Here is a 21,306-nt window from a genome sequence, read left to right on the forward strand (position 1 = left end):
GGTAGAAGGTAGGGGGAGGAGCTGACCCAGAAGCTCGGGCTTCTTGTTGGAAAGGATCTGGTAGAAGATGTGGTAGTTCCTCTCAGCCTTCAGCTGGAAGATGACACGGGACTTCTCCAGAAGGTCTGGGGAGAAAGGAAGGAAGGTTGTGGGGCAGAAGGAAGGATGTGGGGTGGGTGGGAGGTTGTGGAGTGGAAGGAAGGTTGAGGGGTGGAAAGAAGGTTGTGGGGTGGAAGGAAGATTGTGGGGTGGAAGGAAGGTTGAGGGGTGCATGGGAGGGGGAAGTGGAGGAGGAGGTGGGGGGGATGTGGGGGAAAAGTGGGAGGGGGAAAGGATCAGTGGGGGAGAAGGTGGGTGGGGGACAAGATGAGTGGGGAGATGATGGGTGGGGGGGGGAGACAATGGGTGGGGGAGATGATTTGTGGGTGGGGGAGAAGGTGGGGGAGATGATAGATCAGGGAGATGATGGGTGGGTGGAGGAGAAGATGGGTGGGAAGGGGTGAGAGTATTGGTGGGTGAGAAGATGGGTGGAGGAGATGAGAAGATGGGTGGGTGGGGGAGAAGGTGGGTGGGTGGGGGGTGAGAAGGTGGGTGGGGGAGAAAAGGGGTAGGTGGGGGAGAAGATGAGAAGATGGGTGGGTAGGGGTGAGAAAACGGGTGGGGGAGAAGGCGGGTGAGTGGGAGTGAGAAGATGGGTGGGGACAAGATGGGTGGGGAGATGATGGATGGGTGGGGGAGATGATGGATGGGTGGGGGACAAGATTTGTGGGTGGGGGAGAAGATGGGTGGGGAGATGATGGGGGGTGGGTGGGGGTGAGATGGGTGGGGGAGATGATGGGTGGGGTAAAGATGAGTGAGAAGGGGTGAGAAGATGGGTGGGTGGGGGGAGAAAATGGGTGGGGGAGATGATAGGTGGGTAGAGGAGAAGATGGGTGGGTGGGGGGAGAAGATGGGTGGGGGAGATTATTTGTGGATGGGGAGAAGATGGGTGAGTGGGGAAGATGATAGGTCGGTGGGGGAGATGATGGGTGGGTGGGTGGGGGAGATCATAGGTGGGTGGGGGTGAGAAGATGGATGGGAGAGATGATGGGGAGGTGGGAGTGAGAAGATGGGAGGGGAGAAGATGAGTGAGAAGGGGTGAGAAGATGGGTGGGGAGGGGACATGATGGGTGGGTGGGGGAGACGGCGGCTGGGTGGGAGTGAGGATATGGGTGGGGGAGAAGATGAGTGGGGGAGATGATAAGATGGGTGGGTGGAGGCGAAGGCAGGTGGATGGATGAGAAGTTGGATGGTTGGGGTTGATGATGGGTGGGTGGGGGAGAAGATGAGAAGAGGGGTGGGTGGGGGAGAGAAGATGGGTAAGGGGAGATGATAGGTCGGGGAGATGATGGGTGGGTGGGGGGAGATGATATGTTGTGGGAGAAGATGGGTGGGCGGGGGATGAGATATGTGGGGAGATGGTAGGTGGGTTGGAGTGAGATGATGGGTGGAGGAAAAGATGAGTGAGAAGGGGTGAGAAGGTGGGTGGGGAGGGGAGATGGTGGGTGGGGGGTGATGATTTGTGGGTGGGGAGGGGAGATGATGGGTGGGTGGGGGTGATAAGATGACGGGGAGGGAGGAGATGTGGGGCTGTTGCCATGACTTGATGGACCCCTCCCAGGACGGAGGCTGCACCCCCAGCCCCACTCACAGGTCTCAATATCCGCCGACGCCAGCTTTCCGGTGGCTCCAAAGTGGATACGGATGAATTTACCCTACGAGGACCCCAATATCAGGTTGTGGGGCGAGCTGACCCCAATATCAGGTTGTGGGGCAAGTGCTGACCCCAATATCAGGTTGTGGGGTGAGCTGACCCCAATATCTGGTTGCGGGGTGAGCTGACCCCAATATCTGGTTGTGGGGTGAGCTGACCCCAATATCAGGTTGTGGGGCAAGTGCTGACCCCAATATCTGGTTGTGGGGCGAGCTGACCCCAATATCAGGTTGTGGGGTGAGCTGACCCCAATATCAGGTTGTGGGGCAAGTGCTGACCCCAATATCTGGTTGTGGGGTGAGCTGACCCCAATATCAGGTTGTGGGGCAAGTGCTGACCCCAATATCAGGTTGTGGGGTGAGCTGACCCCAATATCAGGTTGTGGGGTGAGCTGACCCCAGTATCTGGTTGCGGGGCGAGCTGACCCCAATATCAGGTTGTGGGGTGAGCTGACTCCAATATCTGTTTGCAGGGTGAGCTGACCCCAATATCTGGTTGTGGGGCGAGCTGACCCACATCCCCTCCCCACTTTTCTCCCCTCTCCCCCACAACGTTCCTTCCCACCACTCACAAATCGAGACGAGTTGTCGTTGCGGACGGTCTTGGCGTTGCCGAAGGCCTCCAAAGCGGGGTTGGCCTGGATGATTTGATCCTCCAGGGTCCCCTGGGGGGAGGAAAATGGGGAGGGGGGTCAAAATGGAGGGCAAGATGGATGGGTAGGACCCAAAATGGCCCCTCAGGCATCAAAATGGTGTGCAAGATGGACAGACAGAACCCAAAATGGCCGCCAAGATGGACGGACAGAACCCAAAATGGCCGCTGGGGGATCAAAATGGCAGGACCCCACAGGGACCCCTAGAGACCCCGCAGATACCCATTGGGACCCATAGAGACCCTTAAAGACCCATAGAAACCTCACAGGGACCCATAGAGACCATAGAGATCCCATATCCTTCCCTAAAACCCCATAGAGCCCCCATACACCCCATAGAGCCCCCATACCCCCCATAGAGCCCCCATTCCCCCCCACAGAGCCCACAGAGCCCCAAAAGAGCCCCCATATCCCCCCATAGAGCCCCCATACCCCTCCATAGAGCCCTCATACCCCCATAGAGTCCCCATACCCCCCCATAGAGCCCCTATACCCCTCCATAGAGCCATCATATCCCCCCATAGAGACCCATACCCCCCATAGAGCCCCCAGACCCCTCCATAGAGCCCCCATACCCCCCCATAGAGCCCCCATACCCCCCATAGAGATCCCATAACCCCCCATAGAGCCCCCATATCCCCCCATAGAGCCCCCATGCCCCCCCATAGAGACCCCATTCCCCCCCATAGAGACCCCATATCCCCCCATAGAGCCCCCATACCCCCATAGAGCCCCCATACCCCTCCATAGAGACCCCATACCCTCCATAGAGACCCCATACCCCTCCATAGAGCCCCCATATCCCCCCATAGAGATCCATACCCCCCATAGAGCCCCCAGACCCCTCCATAGAGCCCCCATACCCTCCCATAGAGCCCCCATACCCCCCCATAGAGACCCCATACCCCCCATAGAGATCCCATAACCCCCCATAGAGACCCCATATCCCCCCATAGAGCCCCCATTCCCTCCCACAGAGCCCCCATATCCCCCCACAGAGCCCCCATACCCCCCCATAGAACCCCCATACCCACATCCCAGCCCCATAGAGACCTTCCCCGGCGTCCCAGGCTCCTTCTTGCCGCGGTCGCCGATGGCAGCAATGACAGCAAAGTATTGAATGACCCTCTTGGTGTTCACCGTCTTCCCAGCACCGGATTCTCCACTTGGGGGGCGATGTGGGGTGATGAGGGTCAGTTATGGGGCAGAGATAAGGGGGAGGTGTGGGGTGGGATCACCCTCCACATGTGGGGCTGAACTCACGTGATGAGGATGGACTGGTTCTCCCGATCTGGTGGGATGAGAAGGGTCACATCAGGACCCACAGCTGCACCTCCTGCCCCACAGCTGCATCTCCCGTCCCACAGCTGCACCTAACAGCCCACAGCTGCACCTCCTGCCCCACAAACTACCTCCCACCCCAATAACCACCTCCTGCCCCACAGCTGCACCTCTGCCCCACAAACCACCTCCCACCCCACAAACAACCTCGGCACCCCCCAAAAAAGGGGTCGGGGTTGAAGCTGTGGGGCTGAAGGTGCCCCAGGGGAGGTCCATACCCGTCAGCATGTTCTGATAAGCGTTATCAGAGATGGAGAAGATGTGGGGTGGAGCTTCGCTCCTCTTCTTGCCCCGGTAGGCGGCCACCACCTCGGCGTTGTAGACCGGCAGCCACTTGTAGGGGTTGACGGTAACGCAGAACAGACCCGAGTAGGTCTGGGGGAGGAGATGGGGGTCAGGGGCAACAGGTGACAGCCATGGGTCTATATGAGCCAATGGGTCCCAGTTCTAGGTGGACCAATGGGTCCAGAGCTCTTGGTCCTACAGGGACATTCTGGTTCTATATGCACCAATGGGTCCAGAGCTCTTGGTGCTACTGGGATATCCCAGTTCTAGGTGGCCCAATGGGTCTGGAGCTCTCGGTCCTACTGGGACATCCTGGTTCTAGGTGGCTCAGTGGGTCTAGAGCTCTTGGTTCTCGGTGTTCCATGTGGGACATCCCGGTTCTAGGTGGCTCAACGGGTCCAGAGCTCTTGGTCCTACTGGGACATCCCGGTTCTAGGTGGCTCAGTGGGTCTGGAGCTCTTGGTTCTAGATGTTCCATGTGGGACATCCTGGTTCTATATGCACCAATGAGTCTGGAGCTCTTGGTTCAAGGTGTTCCATGTGGGACATCCTGGTTCTATATGCACCAATGGGTCTGGGGCTCTTGGTCCTTCTGGGATATCCCAGTTCTAGGTGGACCAATGGGTCTGGAGCTCTCAGTTCTCGGTCCTCCTAGTGGAACAACCCTGGTTCTAGGTAGCTCAATGGGTCCAGAGCTCATGGTCCTACTGGGATGTCCTGGTTCTAGGTGGACGAAGGGGTCTGGAGCTCTTGGTTCTAGGCATTCCATGTGGGGCATCTTTGTTCTAGGTGGCCCAATGAGTTTGGAGCTCTCAGTTCTAGGCCTTCCTAGTGGAACAACCATAGTTCTAGGTGGCCCAATGGGTCTGGAGCTCTTGGTTCTAGGCCTTCCATGTCGGACATCTTGGTTCTAGGTGGCCCAGTGGGTTCAGGGCTCTCAGTCCTACTGAGAAATCCTGGTTCTAGGTGGACCAATGGGTCTGGAGCTCTTAGTGCTACTGGGACATCCTGGTTCTATATGCACCAATGGGTCAATGGTTGTAGGGTCACCCACTAGGTCACAGGCTCACCCACCCACATGGCTATAGGGTCACCCACCGGGTTGTAGGGTCACCCACCGGGTTGTAGGGTCACCCACCCACCATGTCATAGAGTCACCCACCCACCATGTCGTAGCGTCACCCACCCACAAGGTTACGGGGTCACCCACCCACCATGTTGTAGGGTCACCCTATGGGTTGTAGGGTCACCCTATGGGTTGTGGGGTCACCCTATGGGTTGTAGGGTCACCCATCCACCAGGTCTTGGGGTCACCCACCCACCAGGTCTTAGGGTCACCCACCCACCATGTTGTAGGGTCACCCTATGGGTTGTGGGGTCACCCTATGGGTTGTGGGGACTCACGTAGATCATCCAGGATGCGTAGCGCTCCTTGAGGTTGTAGAGGACGGCGGGCTCATGGAGGAAGGTCAGCATGGCCATGTCCTCAATGCGGTCGAATTTGGGGGGGTTCTGCTGCATGATCTGGTCCTCCCTCACCGTCACCGTCTGCGTGGGGAGGGGAGGGAGGGAGATGTGGGGTGAAGGGAGGGCGGCTATGGGTCAGCAATGGGGCCAGGTGGGATCTGTGTGAGGTAAGGGACCTGGGGGTGTTCTAGGTGTCCCATGGGTGATGGAGATTGTGTTTGGGGTCTGGATATGCTATGGGACTGTAGAGATGATATTTGGGGTTCTAGGTGTCCCATTGGTGATAGAGGAGGAGGTTGGGGTCTGGATATACTATGAGATTGTAGAGAAGATATTTGGGGTTCTAGGTGTACCATGGGTGATGGAGGTTGTGTTTGGGGTCTGGATATGCTATGGGACTGTTGAGAAGTTATTTGAGGTTCTAGGTTCAGCCCTATGAGATATTCGAGGGTTCTAGGTGTCCCATGGGTGATGGAGGAGGGGTTTGGGGTCTGGATATCCTATGGGATATTAGAGATGATATTTGGGGGTCTCTAGGTGTTCCATGGGTGACAGAGGTTGTGTTTGGGGTCTGGATCTGCTATGGGATATTAGAGATGATATTTGGGATTCTAGGTGTCCCATTGATGATAGAGGAGGAGTTTGAGGTCTGGATATGCTATAGGATTTTAGAGATGATATTTGGGGTTCTAGGTGTCCCAAGGGTGATAGAGGTCGTGTTTGGGGTCTGGATATCCTATGGAATATTAGAGATGATATTTGGGGTTCTAGGTGTCCCATTGGTGATGGAGGAGGAGTTTGGGGTCTGGATATCCTATGGGATATTAGAGATGATATTTGGGTTCTAGGTGTCCCAAGGGTGATAGGGATGTGTTTGGGATCTGGATATCCTATGAGACTGTAGAGATGATATGTGGAGTTCTGGGTTCAGCCCTATGAGGTATTTGGGGGTTCTAGATATCTAATAAGTGCCAATTCTGACCATTTTGGGTCAGATTTGTTCCATTTGGGGGCTGGTAAGTGTCAGATCTGGGCCATTTGGGGGTGGTTTGGGGCCATTTTGGGACAGATTTGGTCTATTTAGTGCCATCTCTACATTCCCCTGCTGTTAGTTCCCCCCTGACCTTGCCGTGCTCGGTGTTGGCGGTGACCATGTTCCCGTCGCGGCTGACGATGGTGGCCTTGACGAACTCCATGGTGTCGTCGGGGACGAAGATGTCGCGCTTCAGGTCGAACGGCCGCGTCTGCGCCGCCAGCCGCTCCTGCTCCGACTTGCGTAGGTACGGGGCGGCCTCGCCGAACTCCGACAGCTCCGACGGCGGGGACGGCATGGCGGGCTGGGAGCTGGAAACACACCAGTAAGACTCCAGTTATACCAGTACGGCACCAGTTACACCAGTACGGTACCAGTACGGCACCAGGTACGGGGTAGCCTAGCCAAACTCCGACAGCTCCGACGGCGGGGACGGCATGGTGGGCTGGGAGCTGGAAATGCACCAGTAAGACACCAGTTATACCAGTACGGCACCAGTTACACCAGTACGGTACCAGTACGGCACCAGTTACACCAGTATGGTACCAGTACGGCACCAGTTACACCAGTACGGTACCAGTACGGCACCAGGTACAGGGTGGCCTAGCCAAACTCAGACAGCTCCAATGGGGGGGGGACGGCATGGCAGGCTGGGAGCCGGTAAGATACCAGTTATACCAGCATGGCACCAGTTAAACCAGTATGGCACCAGGTACGGGGCGGCCTTGCCGAACTCAGACAGCTCCGACAGGGGGGACGGCATGGCGGGCTGGGAGCCGGTAAGATACCAGTTACACCAGTATGGCACCAGTTAAACCAGTATGGCATCAGTTACACCAGTTAAACCAGTATGGCACCAGTTACATTAGTATGGCACCAGTACGGCACCAGGTACGGGGCGGCCTTGACGAACTCAGACAGCTCCAACGGGGGCTGGCGGGCTGGGAACCAGTACAACACCAGTTAAACCAGTATGGCACCAGTTACACCAGTATGGCACCAGTACAGCACTATGAAGGCACCAGTGCAGCACCAGTGCAGCACCAGTATGGCAACAGTCACACCAGTAAGGCACCAGTACAGCACCAGTAGGGCACTAGGAAGGCAGCAGTATGGCACCAGTAGGGCACCAGTTACTAAACCAGTTAAACCAGTATGGAACCAGTAGGGCACTAGGAACACACTGGTTATACCAGTTACACCAATATGGGAACACACCAGTTACACCAGTATGGCACCAGGATGGCAACAGTTAATCCAGTATGGCAGCAGGAACACACCAGTTACACCAGTTACACCAGTATGGCATCAGTCACACCAGTTACACCAGTAAGGTATCAGTCACACCAGTTACATCAGTACGGCACCAGTAAGGCAACAGGCACACCAGTAAGGTATCAGTCACACCAGTTACACCAGTACAACACCAGTAGGGCACCAGGCACACCAGTACAGTACCAGGAACACCAGTTACACCAGTTACACCAGTAGGGCACCAGTAAGACACCAGTCACACCAGTATGGCACCAGGAACACCAGTTACACCAGTTACACCAGTACAACACCAGTAGGGCACCAGTTACACCTGTATGGCACCAGTATGGCACCGGTAAGGCACCAGTTACACCAGTATGGCACCAGTTACACCAGTAAGGGACAAGTTGTACCAGTAGGATCCCAGTCACACCAGTAAGGGATCAATAGGGCACCAGTCACACCAGTAAGGGATCAATAGGGCACCAGTCACACCAGTAAGGGATCAATACGGCACCAGTCACACCAGTAAGGGATCAATAGGGCACCAGTTAAACCAGTAAGGGATCAATAGGGCACCAGTCACAGCAGTAAGGGATCAATAGGGCACCAGTTAAACCAGTAAGGGATCAATAGGGCACCAGTCACACCAGTAAGGGATCAATAGGGCACCAGTCACACCAGTAAGGGATCAATAAGGCACCAGACACACCAGTAAGGGATCAATAGGGCACCAGTCACACCAGTAAGGGATCAATAGGGCACCAGTCACACCAGTAAGGGATCAATAGGGCACCAGTCACACCAGTAAGGGATCAATAGGGCACCAGTTAAACCAGTAAGGGATCAATAGGGCACCAGTAAGACACCAGTAAGGGATCAATAAGGCACCAGTTAAACCAGTAAGGGATCAATAGGGCACCAGTCACACCAGTAAGGGATCAATAGGGCACCAGTTAAACCAGTAAGGGATCAATAGGGCACCAGTAAGACACCAGTAAGGGATCAATAAGGCACCAGTTAAACCAGTAAGGGATCAATAGTGCACCAGTCACACCAGTAAGGGATCAATAGGGCACCAGTTAAACCAGTAAGGGATCAATAGGGCACCAGTAAGACACCAGTAAGGGATCAATAGGGCACCAGTTAAACCAGTAAGGGATCAATAGTGCACCAGTCACACCAGTAAGGGATCAATAGGGCACCAGTCACACCAGTAAGGGATCAATAGGGCACCAGTAAGACACCAGTAAGGGATCAATAGGGCACCAGTTACACCAGTAAGGGATCAATAGGGCACCAGTTAAACCAGTAAGGGATCAATAGGGCACCAGTTACACCAGTAAGGGATCAATAGGGCACCAGTCACACCAGTAAGGGATCAATAGGGCACCAGTTAAACCAGTAAGGGATCAATAGGGCACCAGTTAAACCAGTAAGGGATCAATAAGGCACCAGTCACACCAGTAAGGGATCAATAGGGCACCAGTCACACCAGTAAGGGATCAATAGGGCACCAGTTAAACCAGTAAGGGATCAATAAGGCACCAGTTACACCAGTAAGGGATCAATAGGGCACCAGTTAAACCAGTAAGGGATCAATAGGGCACCAGTCACACCAGTAAGGGATCAATAGGGCACCAGTTACACCAGTAAGGGATCAATAGGGCACCAGTCACACCAGTAAGGGATCAATAGGGCACCAGTCACACCAGTAAGGGATCAATAGGGCACCAGTTAAACCAGTAAGGGATCAATAAGGCACCAGTCACACCAGTAAGGGATCAATAGGGCACCAGTCACACCAGTAAGGGATCAATAGGGCACCAGTTAAACCAGTAAGGGATCAATAGTGCACCAGTCACACCAGTAAGGGATCAATAAGGCACCAGTCACACCAGTAAGGGATCAATAGGGCACCAGTTAAACCAGTAAGGGATCAATAGGGCACCAGTCACACCAGTAAGGGATCAATAGGGCACCAGTTAAACCAGTAAGGGATCAATAGGGCACCAGTCACACCAGTAAGGGATCAATAGGGCACCAGTTAAACCAGTAAGGGATCAATAGGGCACCAGTCACACCAGTAAGGGATCAATAGGGCACCAGTCACACCAGTAAGGGATCAATACGGCACCAGTTAAACCAGTAAGGGATCAATAGGGCACCAGTCACACCAGTAAGGGATCAACAGGGCACCAGTCACACCAGTAAGGGATCAATAAGGCACCAGTTAAACCAGTAAGGGATCAATAGGGCACCAGTCACACCAGTAAGGGATCAATACGGCACCAGTTAAACCAGTAAGGGATCAATAGGGCACCAGTCACACCAGTAAGGGATCAAAAGGGCACCAGTTAAACCAGTAAGGGATCAATAGGGCACCAGTCACACCAGTAAGGGATCAATAAGGCACCAGTCACACCAGTAAGGGATCAATAGGGCACCAGTTAAACCACTAAGGGATCAATAGGGCACCAGTCACACCAGTAAGGGATCAAAAGGGCACCAGTTAAACCAGTAAGGGATCAATAGGGCACCAGTCACACCAGTAAGGGATCAATAAGGCACCAGTCACACCAGTAAGGGATCAATACGGCACCAGTTAAACCAGTAAGGGATCAATAGGGCACCAGTTAAACCAGTAAGGGATCAATAGGGCACCAGTCACACCAGTAAGGGATCAATAGGGCACCAGTCACACCAGTAAGGGATCAATAGGGCACCAGTTAAACCACTAAGGGATCAATAAGGCACCAGTTAAACCACTAAGGGATCAATAGGGCACCAGTCACACCAGTAAGGGATCAATAGGGCACCAGTTAAACCAGTAAGGGATCAATAAGGCACCAGTTAAACCAGTAAGGGATCAATAGGGCACCAGTTAAACCAGTAAGGGATCAATAGGGCACCAGTTAAACCAGTAAGGGATCAATAGGGCACCAGTCACACCAGTAAGGGATCAATAGGGCACCAGTTAAACCAGTAAGGGATCAATAAGGCACCAGTTAAACCAGTAAGGGATCAATAGGGCACCAGTTAAACCAGTAAGGGATCAATAGGGCACCAGTTACACCAGTAAGGGATCAATAGGGCACCAGTCACACCAGTAAGGGATCAATAGGGCACCAGTCACACCAGTAAGGGATCAATAAGGCACCAGTTAAACCACTAAGGGATCAATAGGGCACCAGTTAAACCAGTAAGGGATCAATAGGGCACCAGTTACACCAGTAAGGGATCAATAGGGCACCAGTTAAACCAGTAAGGGATCAATAGGGCACCAGTCACACCAGTAAGGGATCAATAGGGCACCAGTTAAACCAGTAAGGGATCAATAGGGCACCAGTTAAACCAGTGCTCCCAGTTCACTTTGGTGCCGCACTCACCTCTGTTCTCTTCCACTCTGTGAACTCTGGTCCGGGACAGTGGCGTCAGCTCCCAGTTCATCCCAGTATATCCCAGTACATCCCAGTATATCCCAGTACATCCCAGTACATCCCAGTATAACCCAGTACATCCCAGTACATCCCAGTATATCCCAGTATAACCTAGTATATCCCAGTACATCTCAGTACATCCCAGTATACCTCAGTATAACCCAGTACATCCCAGTACATCCCAGTACATCCCAGTATAACCCAGTATATCCCAGTACATCCCAGTATATCTCAGTATAACCCAGTATATCCAAGTACATCCCAGTATATCCCAGTATAACCCAGTATAACCCAGTACATCCCGGTATAACCCAGTACATCCCAGTATATCCCAGTACATCCCAGTATATCCCAGTATAACCCAGTACATCCCAGTATATCCTGGTATAACCCAGTTCATCCCAGAATATCCCAGTACATCCCAGTATATCCCAGTATAACCCAGTATATCCCAGTATATCCCAGTATATCCCAGTATAACCCAGTATATCCCAGTATAACCCAGTACATCACAGTATATCCCGGTATAACCCAGTTCATCCCAGTATATCCCAGTATATCCCAATACATCCCAGTATATCCCAGTATATCCCAATACATCCCAGTTTAGCCTAGTATAACCCAGTACATCCCAGTATAACCCAATATATCCCAATACATCCCAGTTTAACCCAATACATCCCAATACATCCCAGTATAACCCAGTATATCCCAGTATAACCCAGTACATCCCAGTATAACCCAATACATCCCAATACATCCCAGTACATCCCAGTACATCCCAGTATAACCCAGTACATCCCAGTATATCCCAGTACATCCCAGTATAACCCAGTACATCCCAGTATATCCCAGTACATCCCAGTATAACCCAGTATATCCCAGTATAACCCAGTCCCCCCCCAGTCCAAACATCCACCCTCCCAGTCCTTCCTGGTTAGCCCACATTCCCTCCCAGTTTCCTCCCAGTCCATCCCAGTTTCCTCTTATTCTCTCCCAGTTTCCCAGTCTCCCCTCCCAGTCTCCATAGAACAACACTCCCAGTTCCTCCCAGTCCCTCCCAGTTTCCCCAGATCCCCTCCCAGTCTCCCTATAGACACTCCCAGTTCCTCCCAGTTCCCCCATTCCCCCATTTCCCCTTCCAGTTTCCCCATATCCCCTCCCAGTCCCTCCCAGTCTCCCTATCGACACTCCCAGTCCCTCCCAGTTTCCTCCCAGTTCCTCCCAGTTTCCCCATATCCCCTCCCAGTTTTCCTATACACACTCCCAGTCCCTCCCAGTCCATCCCAGTCCCCCTCCCAGTTCCTCTATAGACACTCCCAGTCCTTCCCAGTTTCCTCCCAGTTCCCCCATTCCCCCATATCCCCTCCCAGTTTCCCTATACACACTCCCAGTCACTCCCAGTTTCCTCCCAGTCCCTCCCAGTCTCTCTATAGACACTCCCAGTCCCTCCCAGTCCATCCCAGTCCCCCTCCCAGTTTCCCTATTGACACTCCCAGTCCCTCCCAGTCCATCCCAGTTCCTCTATAGACACTCACAGTCCCTCCCATTCCCACCCAGACCCTCCCAGTCCCTCCCAGTTTCTTCACATCCCCTCCCAGTCTCCCTATAGATAATCCCAGTCCCTCCCAGTTTCCCACTAACTCCTCCCAGTTTCCTCCCAGTCCCTCCCAGTTCCCCCATTCCCCCATTTCCCCTCCCAGTTTCCCCATATCCCCTCCCAGTTCCCCTCCCAGTCTCTGTATAGACACTCCCAGTCCCTCCCAGTTTCCTCCCAGTCCCTCCCAGTTCCTCTATAGACACTCCCAGTCCTTCCCAGTCTCCCATCCCAGTGCTCCCAGTCCCTCCCAGTCTCTCTATAGACACTCCCAGTCCCTCCCAGTCTCCCTGTAGATACTCCCAGTTTCCTCCCAGTCCCTCCCAGTCCTTCCCAGTCCCTCTATAGACACTTCCAGTCCCTCCCAGTCCCTCCCAGTTTCCCTATAGATACTCCTAGTCCCTCCCAGTTTCCTCCCAGTTCCTCCCAGTCTCCCCATATCCCCTCCCAGTCTCTGTATAGACACTCCCAGTCCCTCCCAGTTCCCTCCCAGTCCCTCCCAGTTTCCTTATAGACACTCCCAGTCCCTCCCAGTTTCCCCCGAATCCCTTCCAGTTTCCTCCCAGTTTCCTCCCAGTCCCTCCCAGTTCCCCCATTCCCCCATTTCCCCTCACAGTTTCCCCATATCCCCTCCCATTCCCTCCCAGTTTCCCTATACACACTCCCAGTCACTCCCAGTTTCCTCACAGTCCCTCCCAGTCTCTCTATACACACTCCCAGTCCCTCCCAGTCCATCCCAGTCCCCCGCCCAGTTTCCTTATAGACACTCCCAGTCCCTCCCAGTTCCTCTATAGACACTCCCAGTCCCTCCCATTCCCTCCCATTCCCTCCCAGTTTCCTCCCAGTTCCTCCCAGTCTCCCCATATCCCCTCCCACTTTCCCTATCGACACTCCCAGTCCCTTCCAGTCCCTCCCAGTTTCCTCCCAGTCTCCCCATATCCCCTCCCAGTCCCTCCCAGTTCCTCCCAGTTTCCCTATACACACTCCCAGTCCCTCCCAGTTTCTTCACATCCCCTCCCAGTCTCCCTATAGATAATCCCAGTCCCTCCCGGTTTCCCACTAACTCCTCCCAGTTTCCTCCCAGTTCCTCCCAGTCTCCCCAAATCCCTTCCCAGTCCCTCCCAGTTTCCCCTGAATCCCTTCCAGTTTCCTCCCAGTCCATCCCAGTTCCTCTATAGACACTCCCAGTCCCTCCCAGTCCCTCCCAGTTCCTCTATAGACACTCCCAGTCCCTCCCAGTCCCTCCCAGTTCCTCTATAGACACTCCCAGTCCCTCCCAGTCCCTCCCAGTTCCTCTATAGACACTCCCAGTCCCTCCCAGTCCATCCCAGTCTCCCATCCCAATGCTCCCAGTCCCTCCCAGTCTCTCTATAGACACTTCCAGTCCCTCCCAGTCCCTCCCAGTTTCCTTATAGACACTCCCAGTCCCTCCCAGTTTCCCACTAACTCCTCCCAGTTCCTCCCAGTCTCCCCAAATCCCTTCCCAGTCCCTCCCAGTTTCCCTATAGACACTCCCAGTCCTTCCCAGTCTCCCCATATCTCCTCCCAGTCCCTCCCAGTCCCTCCCAGTCTCCCATCCCAGTGCTCCCAGTTCCTCCCATTCCCACCTGGTCAATCTGCTGCTGCCGGTTCCGGGGGGGCTCCTTTTATCCCCCCCCCCCCCCCCTTCCCCAAAAACATGACGTCATCGAAGGGGGCGGGGCCACGCTGACCCACCGCCCCCTCCCCCCATCTCCCCGTGCCCCATAGGAAGACCCTCTGCCCCATAGGGGCCCCCCATGCCCCATAGCGAGACCCCCAGCCCCATAGCGATACCTGTCTAACCCACTGGGACACCCCTGTCCCATTAAGGAGACCCTCGATCCCATAGGGGCCACCCTACCCCATATGTGGACCCTCATGCCCCATAGGGACCCCTCTGCCCCATAGGGACCCCTCTGCCCCATAGAAACGCCTCTGCCCCATAGAAACGCCTCTGCCCCATCGGGATTGCTCTGCCCCATAGGGAGACCCCCAACCTCATAGGGACCCCCCTGCCCCATAAGGACCACTCTGCCCCAGGGGGAGACTTCCCTGTTGCATAGGGACCCCCCTGCCCCATAGGGAGATCCCCCCTGCCCCATAGCAACCCCTCAGCCCCACAGGGAGACCCCCAACCCCATAGGGTCTCACCTCCACCCCACTGGGACATCCCTGCCCCATACAAAGACCCCCCATGACTCACAGGGATCCTCTGCCCCATAGGGACACCCCTCTGCCCCATAGGAACCCCCTCATCCCATAGGGACCGTCCTGCCCGATAAGGAGACCCCCAACCTCATAGTGACCCCCCTGCCCCATAGGGAGACCCCCGACCCCATAGGGACCCCCCTGCCCTATAGGAACACCCCCCTGCCCCATAGAGACCCTATAGATCTCCCCCCTTGCAGCCCATAGGAATCCCCAATCCCTATTTGACCCCATAACTCCCCCTGATTCCACGGGACCCCATAGGACCCTATAGGATTCCATAGGATCCCATCCCCCACAAAGGACCCTATAGGGCCAGCTCCCCCATAGGACCCCATAGGGGCCCCTCACCCTCCCCTTGTAAAACCCTATAGAACCTCGTAGGACCCTCATAGGGTCCCATTTCCCCCCTCCACTCATAGGACCCCATAGGAACCCCATAGAATCCCATAGCCTCCACCCCACCGGGGGGGTAGCTATAGGACCCCATAGAACCCCATAAGAACCACATACCCCCCCCGTAGAGCTCCCCTCCCCACCCCCAGGAACCTATAGGACCTCATAGAACCCCATAGGAACCCCATATCCCCCCCACAGGACCCCATAGGACACCCCCCACCCCCCATAGGACCAACTAGGACCCCATAGGAACTCCATATACCCCCATAGGACACCCTCCTCACCCCCACTCCCCACAAGACCAAATAGGACCCCATAGGAACCCCATATCCCCCCCATAGGACCCCATAGGACATCCCCCCCACCCCCCACAGGACTAAATAGAACCCCATAGGAACCCCATATCCCCCCTTAGGACCCCATAGGTCACCCCCACACTCCCATCCCCCACAGGACCAAATGGAACCCCATAGGACACCCCCCCACCCCACCCCCCCACAGGACCAAATAGGACCCCATAGGAACCCCATATCCCCCCCTTAGGACCCCATAGGACACCCTTCCACCCCCACCCCCCAAAGGACCAAATGGAACCCCATAGGAACCCCATATCCCCCCTTAGGACCCCATCGGTCACCCCCCACACTCCCATCCCCCACAGGACCCCATAGAAACCCCATAGGAACCCCATACCCCCCCTAGGACCCCATAGGAACCCCATATCCCCCCCATAGGACCCCATAGGACACCCCCCACCCCACCCCCCACAGGACCAACTAGGACCCCATAGGAACCCCATACCCCCCCTAGGACCCCAGAGGAACCCCATATCCCCCCCATAGGACCCCATAGGACACCACCCACCCCACCCCCACCCCCCATAGGACCAACTAGGACCCCATAGGGGCCCCTCTCCCCCCTCCCCCCCCAGTGCTATAGCGAGATGGATGAGGGCAGACAAAAGGATCGTGGGGGGAGGGGGGGGACAGACAGACAAAGGACAGGTGTGGGGCGGGGGGGGGGGGGGGTTCTGTCCTTGTCCCTGTCCCCCCCCTCCATCTATTTTTGGGATTTCCCCCCCCAGAGCCAAACGGCTTCTGCCCATTTATGGCCATATAGGGCATCCTTGCCCCCCCCCACCTTCCCACCCCCCCCCCACCCCCATTTCCTTTTGGGGTTTTTTTCCTGTTTTCCCCCAATTTTGCCTCATATTTCTACTCCCTTCCCCCTCTTTTCCTCCATTTCCTCCCCAATTTCCAGATGATTTCCCCCAAATTTCCCCCATCTTTCTCATCTTTCTCTTCTTCAACCCCATTTTGACCCCAATTGCCCCCATTTTTCCCCTTATTTCCCCACATTTCCCCCATTTTCCCCTTATTTCCACCGATTTCCCCATTATCTCCCAATTTTCCTCCTTACTTCCCTCTATTTCCCCTTATTTCCAACATTTTCCCCTTATTTCCTCCAATTTTCCCCATTTTCCTCCTTACTTCCCCCAATTTCCCCCACTTTCCCCAATTTCCCCCTTATTTCCCCCATTTTCCCCCTTATTTCTACCAATTTCCCCATTATTTCCCCCATTTCCCCCTTATTTTCCCCATATTTCTTCCTTACTTCCCCCATTTTCCCCCTTATTTCCCCCATTTTCCCCCTTATTTCCTCAAATTTCCCCCTTATTCCCCCTATTTCCCCTTTATTTCCCCATTCTTTCCCCAAATTTCCCCATTATTTCCCCCATTTTCCTCCTTACCTCCCTCAATTTCCCCCATTTTCCCCTTTTTCCCCCTCATTCCCCCAATTTTCCCCTTCATTTCCTCATTTTCACCCCATTTCCCCCCAATTTCCACCAATTTCCCCATTATTCCCCCTTATTTCCACCAATTTCCCCATTATTTCCCCCATTTCTCCATTATTCCCCCTCATTTCCCCCTTATTTCCACCAATTTCCCCATTATTTCCCCCATTTCCCCCTTATTTTCCCCATATTTCTTCCTTACTTCCGCCATTTTCCCCCATATTTCCCTCATTTCCCCCTTCTTTCCCCCATTTTCCCCCTTATTTCCTCAAATTTCCCCCTTATTCCCCCTATTTCCCCTTTATTTCCCCATTATTTCCCCAAATTTCCCCATTATTTCCCCCATTTTTTTCCTTACTTCCCTCAATTTCCCCCATTTCCCCCCTTATTCTCCCATTTTCCCCCTTATTTCCCCCATTTTCCCCCTTATTTCCACCAATTTCCCCCTTATTTCCCCAAATTCCCCCCTCAATTTCCCCCATTTTCTCCAATTTCCCATAGAGTAGAGAAATGCCATAGAGACCCATAGAGTGACCTAGAGACCCATAGACCCCATAGAGACCCCATAGAGAGACCCCACAGAGAGACCCATAGAGATCCCATAGAGACCCCACAGAGATCCCATAGAGACCCCATAGAGATCCCATAGAGATCCCATAGAGACCCCACAGAGACCCCATAGAGATCCCATAGAGACCCCATAGAGACCCCATAGAGACCCCATAGAGAGACCCATAGCGACCCCACAGAGATCCCATAGAGACCCCATAGAGAGACCCCACGGAGAGACCCATAGAGATCCCATAGAGAGACCCCATGGAGAGACCCATAGAGATCCCATAGAGACCCCACAGAGATCCCATAGAGACCCCACAGAGATCCCATAGAGATCCCATAGAGAGACCCACAGAGACCCCACAGAGACCCCACAGAGACCCCATAGAGAGACCCATACGAACACACAGGGACCCATAGAGACAGCATTAATTAAGTCGTTTAATTAAGCTCTGTTAATTGGGGTGGACTCACACCAGTTCCCCAAGGAGGTTAATGGGCACCTGCAGATATTGGGGGGGGGGGGGTAATTAATGACCCCAAATCAGCCCCATAACTGGGACCCCCCCCCCTTAATTGTCCAGCCCCACACACACACTTAATGGCTCTGGGACCCCTAAGTAACTCCTCGTAATTAAAGGCCCTTTGGGGGTGAGGGCCCTAATTACAGCCCTATAATTAAAGGGTCTCTGGGGAGTGGGGGGGGGGATGGAATTAATGACCCCCAATCAGCCCCATAGTGAGACCCCCCACTTAAATTGAGCCCCTCATCTGACTCCCCCCCTTCCCCCCCTGAAATTGAGACCCCCCCTCCCTCCCCCCCCCCTTAAACTGAACCCCCCCATCCCCCCCCTTAAATCGAGCCCCCCCATCAAACCCCCCCCCTCCGTCCCCCCCTTAAATTGAGCCCCCCCATATAATATGGATATGGGGGGGGATATGGGGGGGGTATATGGGGGGGGATATGGGGGGGGATATGGGGGGGGTATATGGGGGGGGATATGGGGGGGGTACATGGGGGGGGATATGGGGGGGGATATGGGGGGGGTATATGGGGGGGATATGGGGGGGGATATGGGGGGGGGATATGGGGGGTGTTGTTTCTTACCTCCTGGTCGCCCCCCCCCCAATATTCAGCCACATCCTCGTAGTGATGCTGAATAGGGGGGGGGTCCCATTCTTGGGGGTCCTCCCATTTTGGGGGGGGGGCTTGGAGGTCCTCCCAGGTGGGGGGGGCAGCGTCGGATGGGGGGAGGGGCGGCCATGATGCTATAGAGCTCAGCTGGGGGGGGTGGGGGAATGGTTGAGACCCCCCCCCTCTAAATAAATGGACAACCCCCAAAAGCAACCCCTATGGGGACCCCCAAATGCCCCCCACCCAATATAGGGACCCCCATATGACCCCCGCCCCAAATACAGGGACCCCCCCTCCCACCATATGAGGTCTCCCAAATGTCCCCCCCCCAATAAAGGGACCCCCCCCCTTCCAAAAGCAACATGGATGGGGACCCCCAAATGCCCCCCCCCATAAATGGACTCCCCCACTGTCCCCCATTATCCCCATTACCTCCCAATACCCCCCATTGCCCCCCATTACACCCTATTGCCCCCATTGCCCTCCTTTGTCCCCCATTGACCCCCATTACCCCCCACTGACCCCCATTGTCCCCATTACCCTCTATAGCCCCCATTGTCCCCCATTGCCCACCATTAACCCCATTGCCCCTCATTACCCCTCATTGCCCCCCAATTGCCCCCCATTACCACCGATTGACCCCCATTGACCCCATTACCCCCCATTGACCCCCGTTTCTCCCTATTAACCCCATTGACCCCCAATTGCCTCCCATTGACCCCGTTGCCCCCCATTGCCTCCTATTAACCCCATTGCCCCCCATTACCCCCCGTTGCCCCCCATTGTCCCCCATTACCCCTCATTGACCCCCATTGTCCCCATTACCCTCTATAGCCCCCATTGCCCCCATTGCCCACCATTAGCCCCATTGACCCCCATTACCTCCCATTGACCCCCGTTGCTCCCCATTGCCCCCCATTAACCCCATTGCCCCCCATTACCACCCATTGCCCCCCAATTGCCCCCCATTACCCCCTATAGCCCCCATTGCCCGCTATCACCCCCCATAACCCCCATTGCCCACCATTACATCCCCATTACCCCATTGCTCCCCATTACCCCCAATTGCCCCCCATTACCTCCCCATTGCCCCCTGTTGCCCACCATTAACCCCATTTCCTCCCATTGCCCCCCATTGACCCCCATTAGCCCCATTGACACCCATTAACACCCATTGCCCCCCGTTGCCCCCCATTGCCCCCATTAACACCATTGCCCCCCATTACCCCCCAACTGCGTCCCCTTACCACCCATTGACCCCCATTGTCCCCATTACCTTCCATTGCCCCCATTGCCCACCATTAGCCCCCCGTTGACCCCCATTACCTTCCATTGCCCCCCGTTGCCCCACATTAACCCCATTGCCCCCCGTTGCCCCACATTAACCCCATTGCCCCCCATTACCTTCCATTGCCCCTCATAGCCCCCCATTGCCCCCATTACCTCCCGATTGCCCCAATTGCCCCCCATTACCTCCCCATTGTCCCCATTGCCCACCATTAGCCCCACTGCCCCCCATTACCTTCCACTGCCCCCATTGCCCACCATTAGCCCCATTGACCCCCATTGCCCCCATTGCCCCCCATTACCCCCCAATTGCGTCCCATTACCACCCATTGACCCCCATTGTCCCCATTACCCCTATAGCCCCCATTGTCCCCATTGCCCACCATTAGACCCATTGACACCCATTACCACCCATTGCCTCCCGTTGCCCCCCATTGTCCCCCATTAACCCCATTGCCCCCCATTACCACCTATTGTCCCTCAATTGCCCCGCATTACCCCCCATTGACCTCCATTGTCCCCATTGCCCACCATTGCCCACCATTAGCCCCATTGACCTCCATTACCTTCCATTGCCCCCCGTTGCCCCCCATTGCCCCCATTAACCTCATTGCCCTCCATTATGCCCCAATTGCTTCCCATTACCACCCATTGACCCCCATTGTCCCCATTACCCCTATAGCCCCCACTGCCCACCATTAGACCCACTGACACCCATTACCACCCATTGCCCCCCGTTGCCCCCCATTGTCCCCCATTAACCCCATTGCCCCCCATTACCTCCCACCGTCCCCCAATTACCACCCATTACCCCTCATTGACCCCCATTGCCCCCATTACCCCCTATAGCCCCCATTGCCCCCATTGCTCACCATTAGCCCCATTGACCCCCATTACCTCCCATTGACCCCGTTGCTCCCCATTGCCCCCCATTAACCCCATTGCCCCCCATTACCACCCATTGCCCCCCAATTTCCCCCCATTACCCCCTATAGCCCCCATTGCCCGCTATCACCCCCCATAGCACCCCATTGCCCCCATTACATCCCCATTGCCCCCTGTTGCCCACCATTAACCCCATTTC

At 55.1% G+C, this 21,306-nt stretch overlaps 2 protein-coding genes across 21 annotated transcripts in view; both read right to left on the reverse strand.

Annotated features, from left to right (window-relative positions):
* LOC107306777 (myosin-7) overlaps window positions 1-11,407 on the reverse strand; it is a 31,552-nt gene extending 20,145 nt beyond the window's left edge. Inside the window, exons 1-9 of the mRNA XM_085530948.1 lie at window positions 11,175-11,407; window positions 6,623-6,842; window positions 5,436-5,579; window positions 3,965-4,121; window positions 3,669-3,696; window positions 3,459-3,570; window positions 2,325-2,417; window positions 1,691-1,754; window positions 27-125 (exon numbers count right to left, since the gene is read on the reverse strand). Coding sequence (XP_085387074.1) covers window positions 27-125; window positions 1,691-1,754; window positions 2,325-2,417; window positions 3,459-3,570; window positions 3,669-3,696; window positions 3,965-4,121; window positions 5,436-5,579; window positions 6,623-6,842; window positions 11,175-11,305 — 1,048 coding nt within the window. The 5' untranslated portion in view covers window positions 11,306-11,407. The remainder of the gene's footprint in view (window positions 1-26; window positions 126-1,690; window positions 1,755-2,324; window positions 2,418-3,458; window positions 3,571-3,668; window positions 3,697-3,964; window positions 4,122-5,435; window positions 5,580-6,622; window positions 6,843-11,174) is intronic.
* Window positions 11,408-18,221: 6,814 nt separating this feature from the next.
* The window catches only part of NPHS1 (NPHS1 adhesion molecule, nephrin), a 67,370-nt gene continuing 64,285 nt past the window's right edge, over window positions 18,222-21,306 (reverse strand). For all 20 annotated transcript variants that reach the window (XR_014940221.1, XR_014940224.1, XR_014940222.1 and 17 more), the window contains 2 exons: window positions 18,909-19,082; window positions 18,222-18,303 (listed from right to left, as the gene is read on the reverse strand). Coding sequence is in view for 15 of the 20 variants with exons in the window: in XM_085530938.1 (XP_085387064.1) it covers window positions 18,271-18,303; window positions 18,909-19,082 (207 nt within the window). In the remaining 5 variants the exon portion in view is untranslated. The remainder of the gene's footprint in view (window positions 18,304-18,908; window positions 19,083-21,306) is intronic.

Source organism: Coturnix japonica, unplaced genomic scaffold, assembly GCF_054131305.1.
Source record: "Coturnix japonica strain WE unplaced genomic scaffold, WE-NBRP24 Scf039, whole genome shotgun sequence".
Taxonomy (NCBI): Eukaryota; Metazoa; Chordata; class Aves; order Galliformes; family Phasianidae; genus Coturnix; species Coturnix japonica.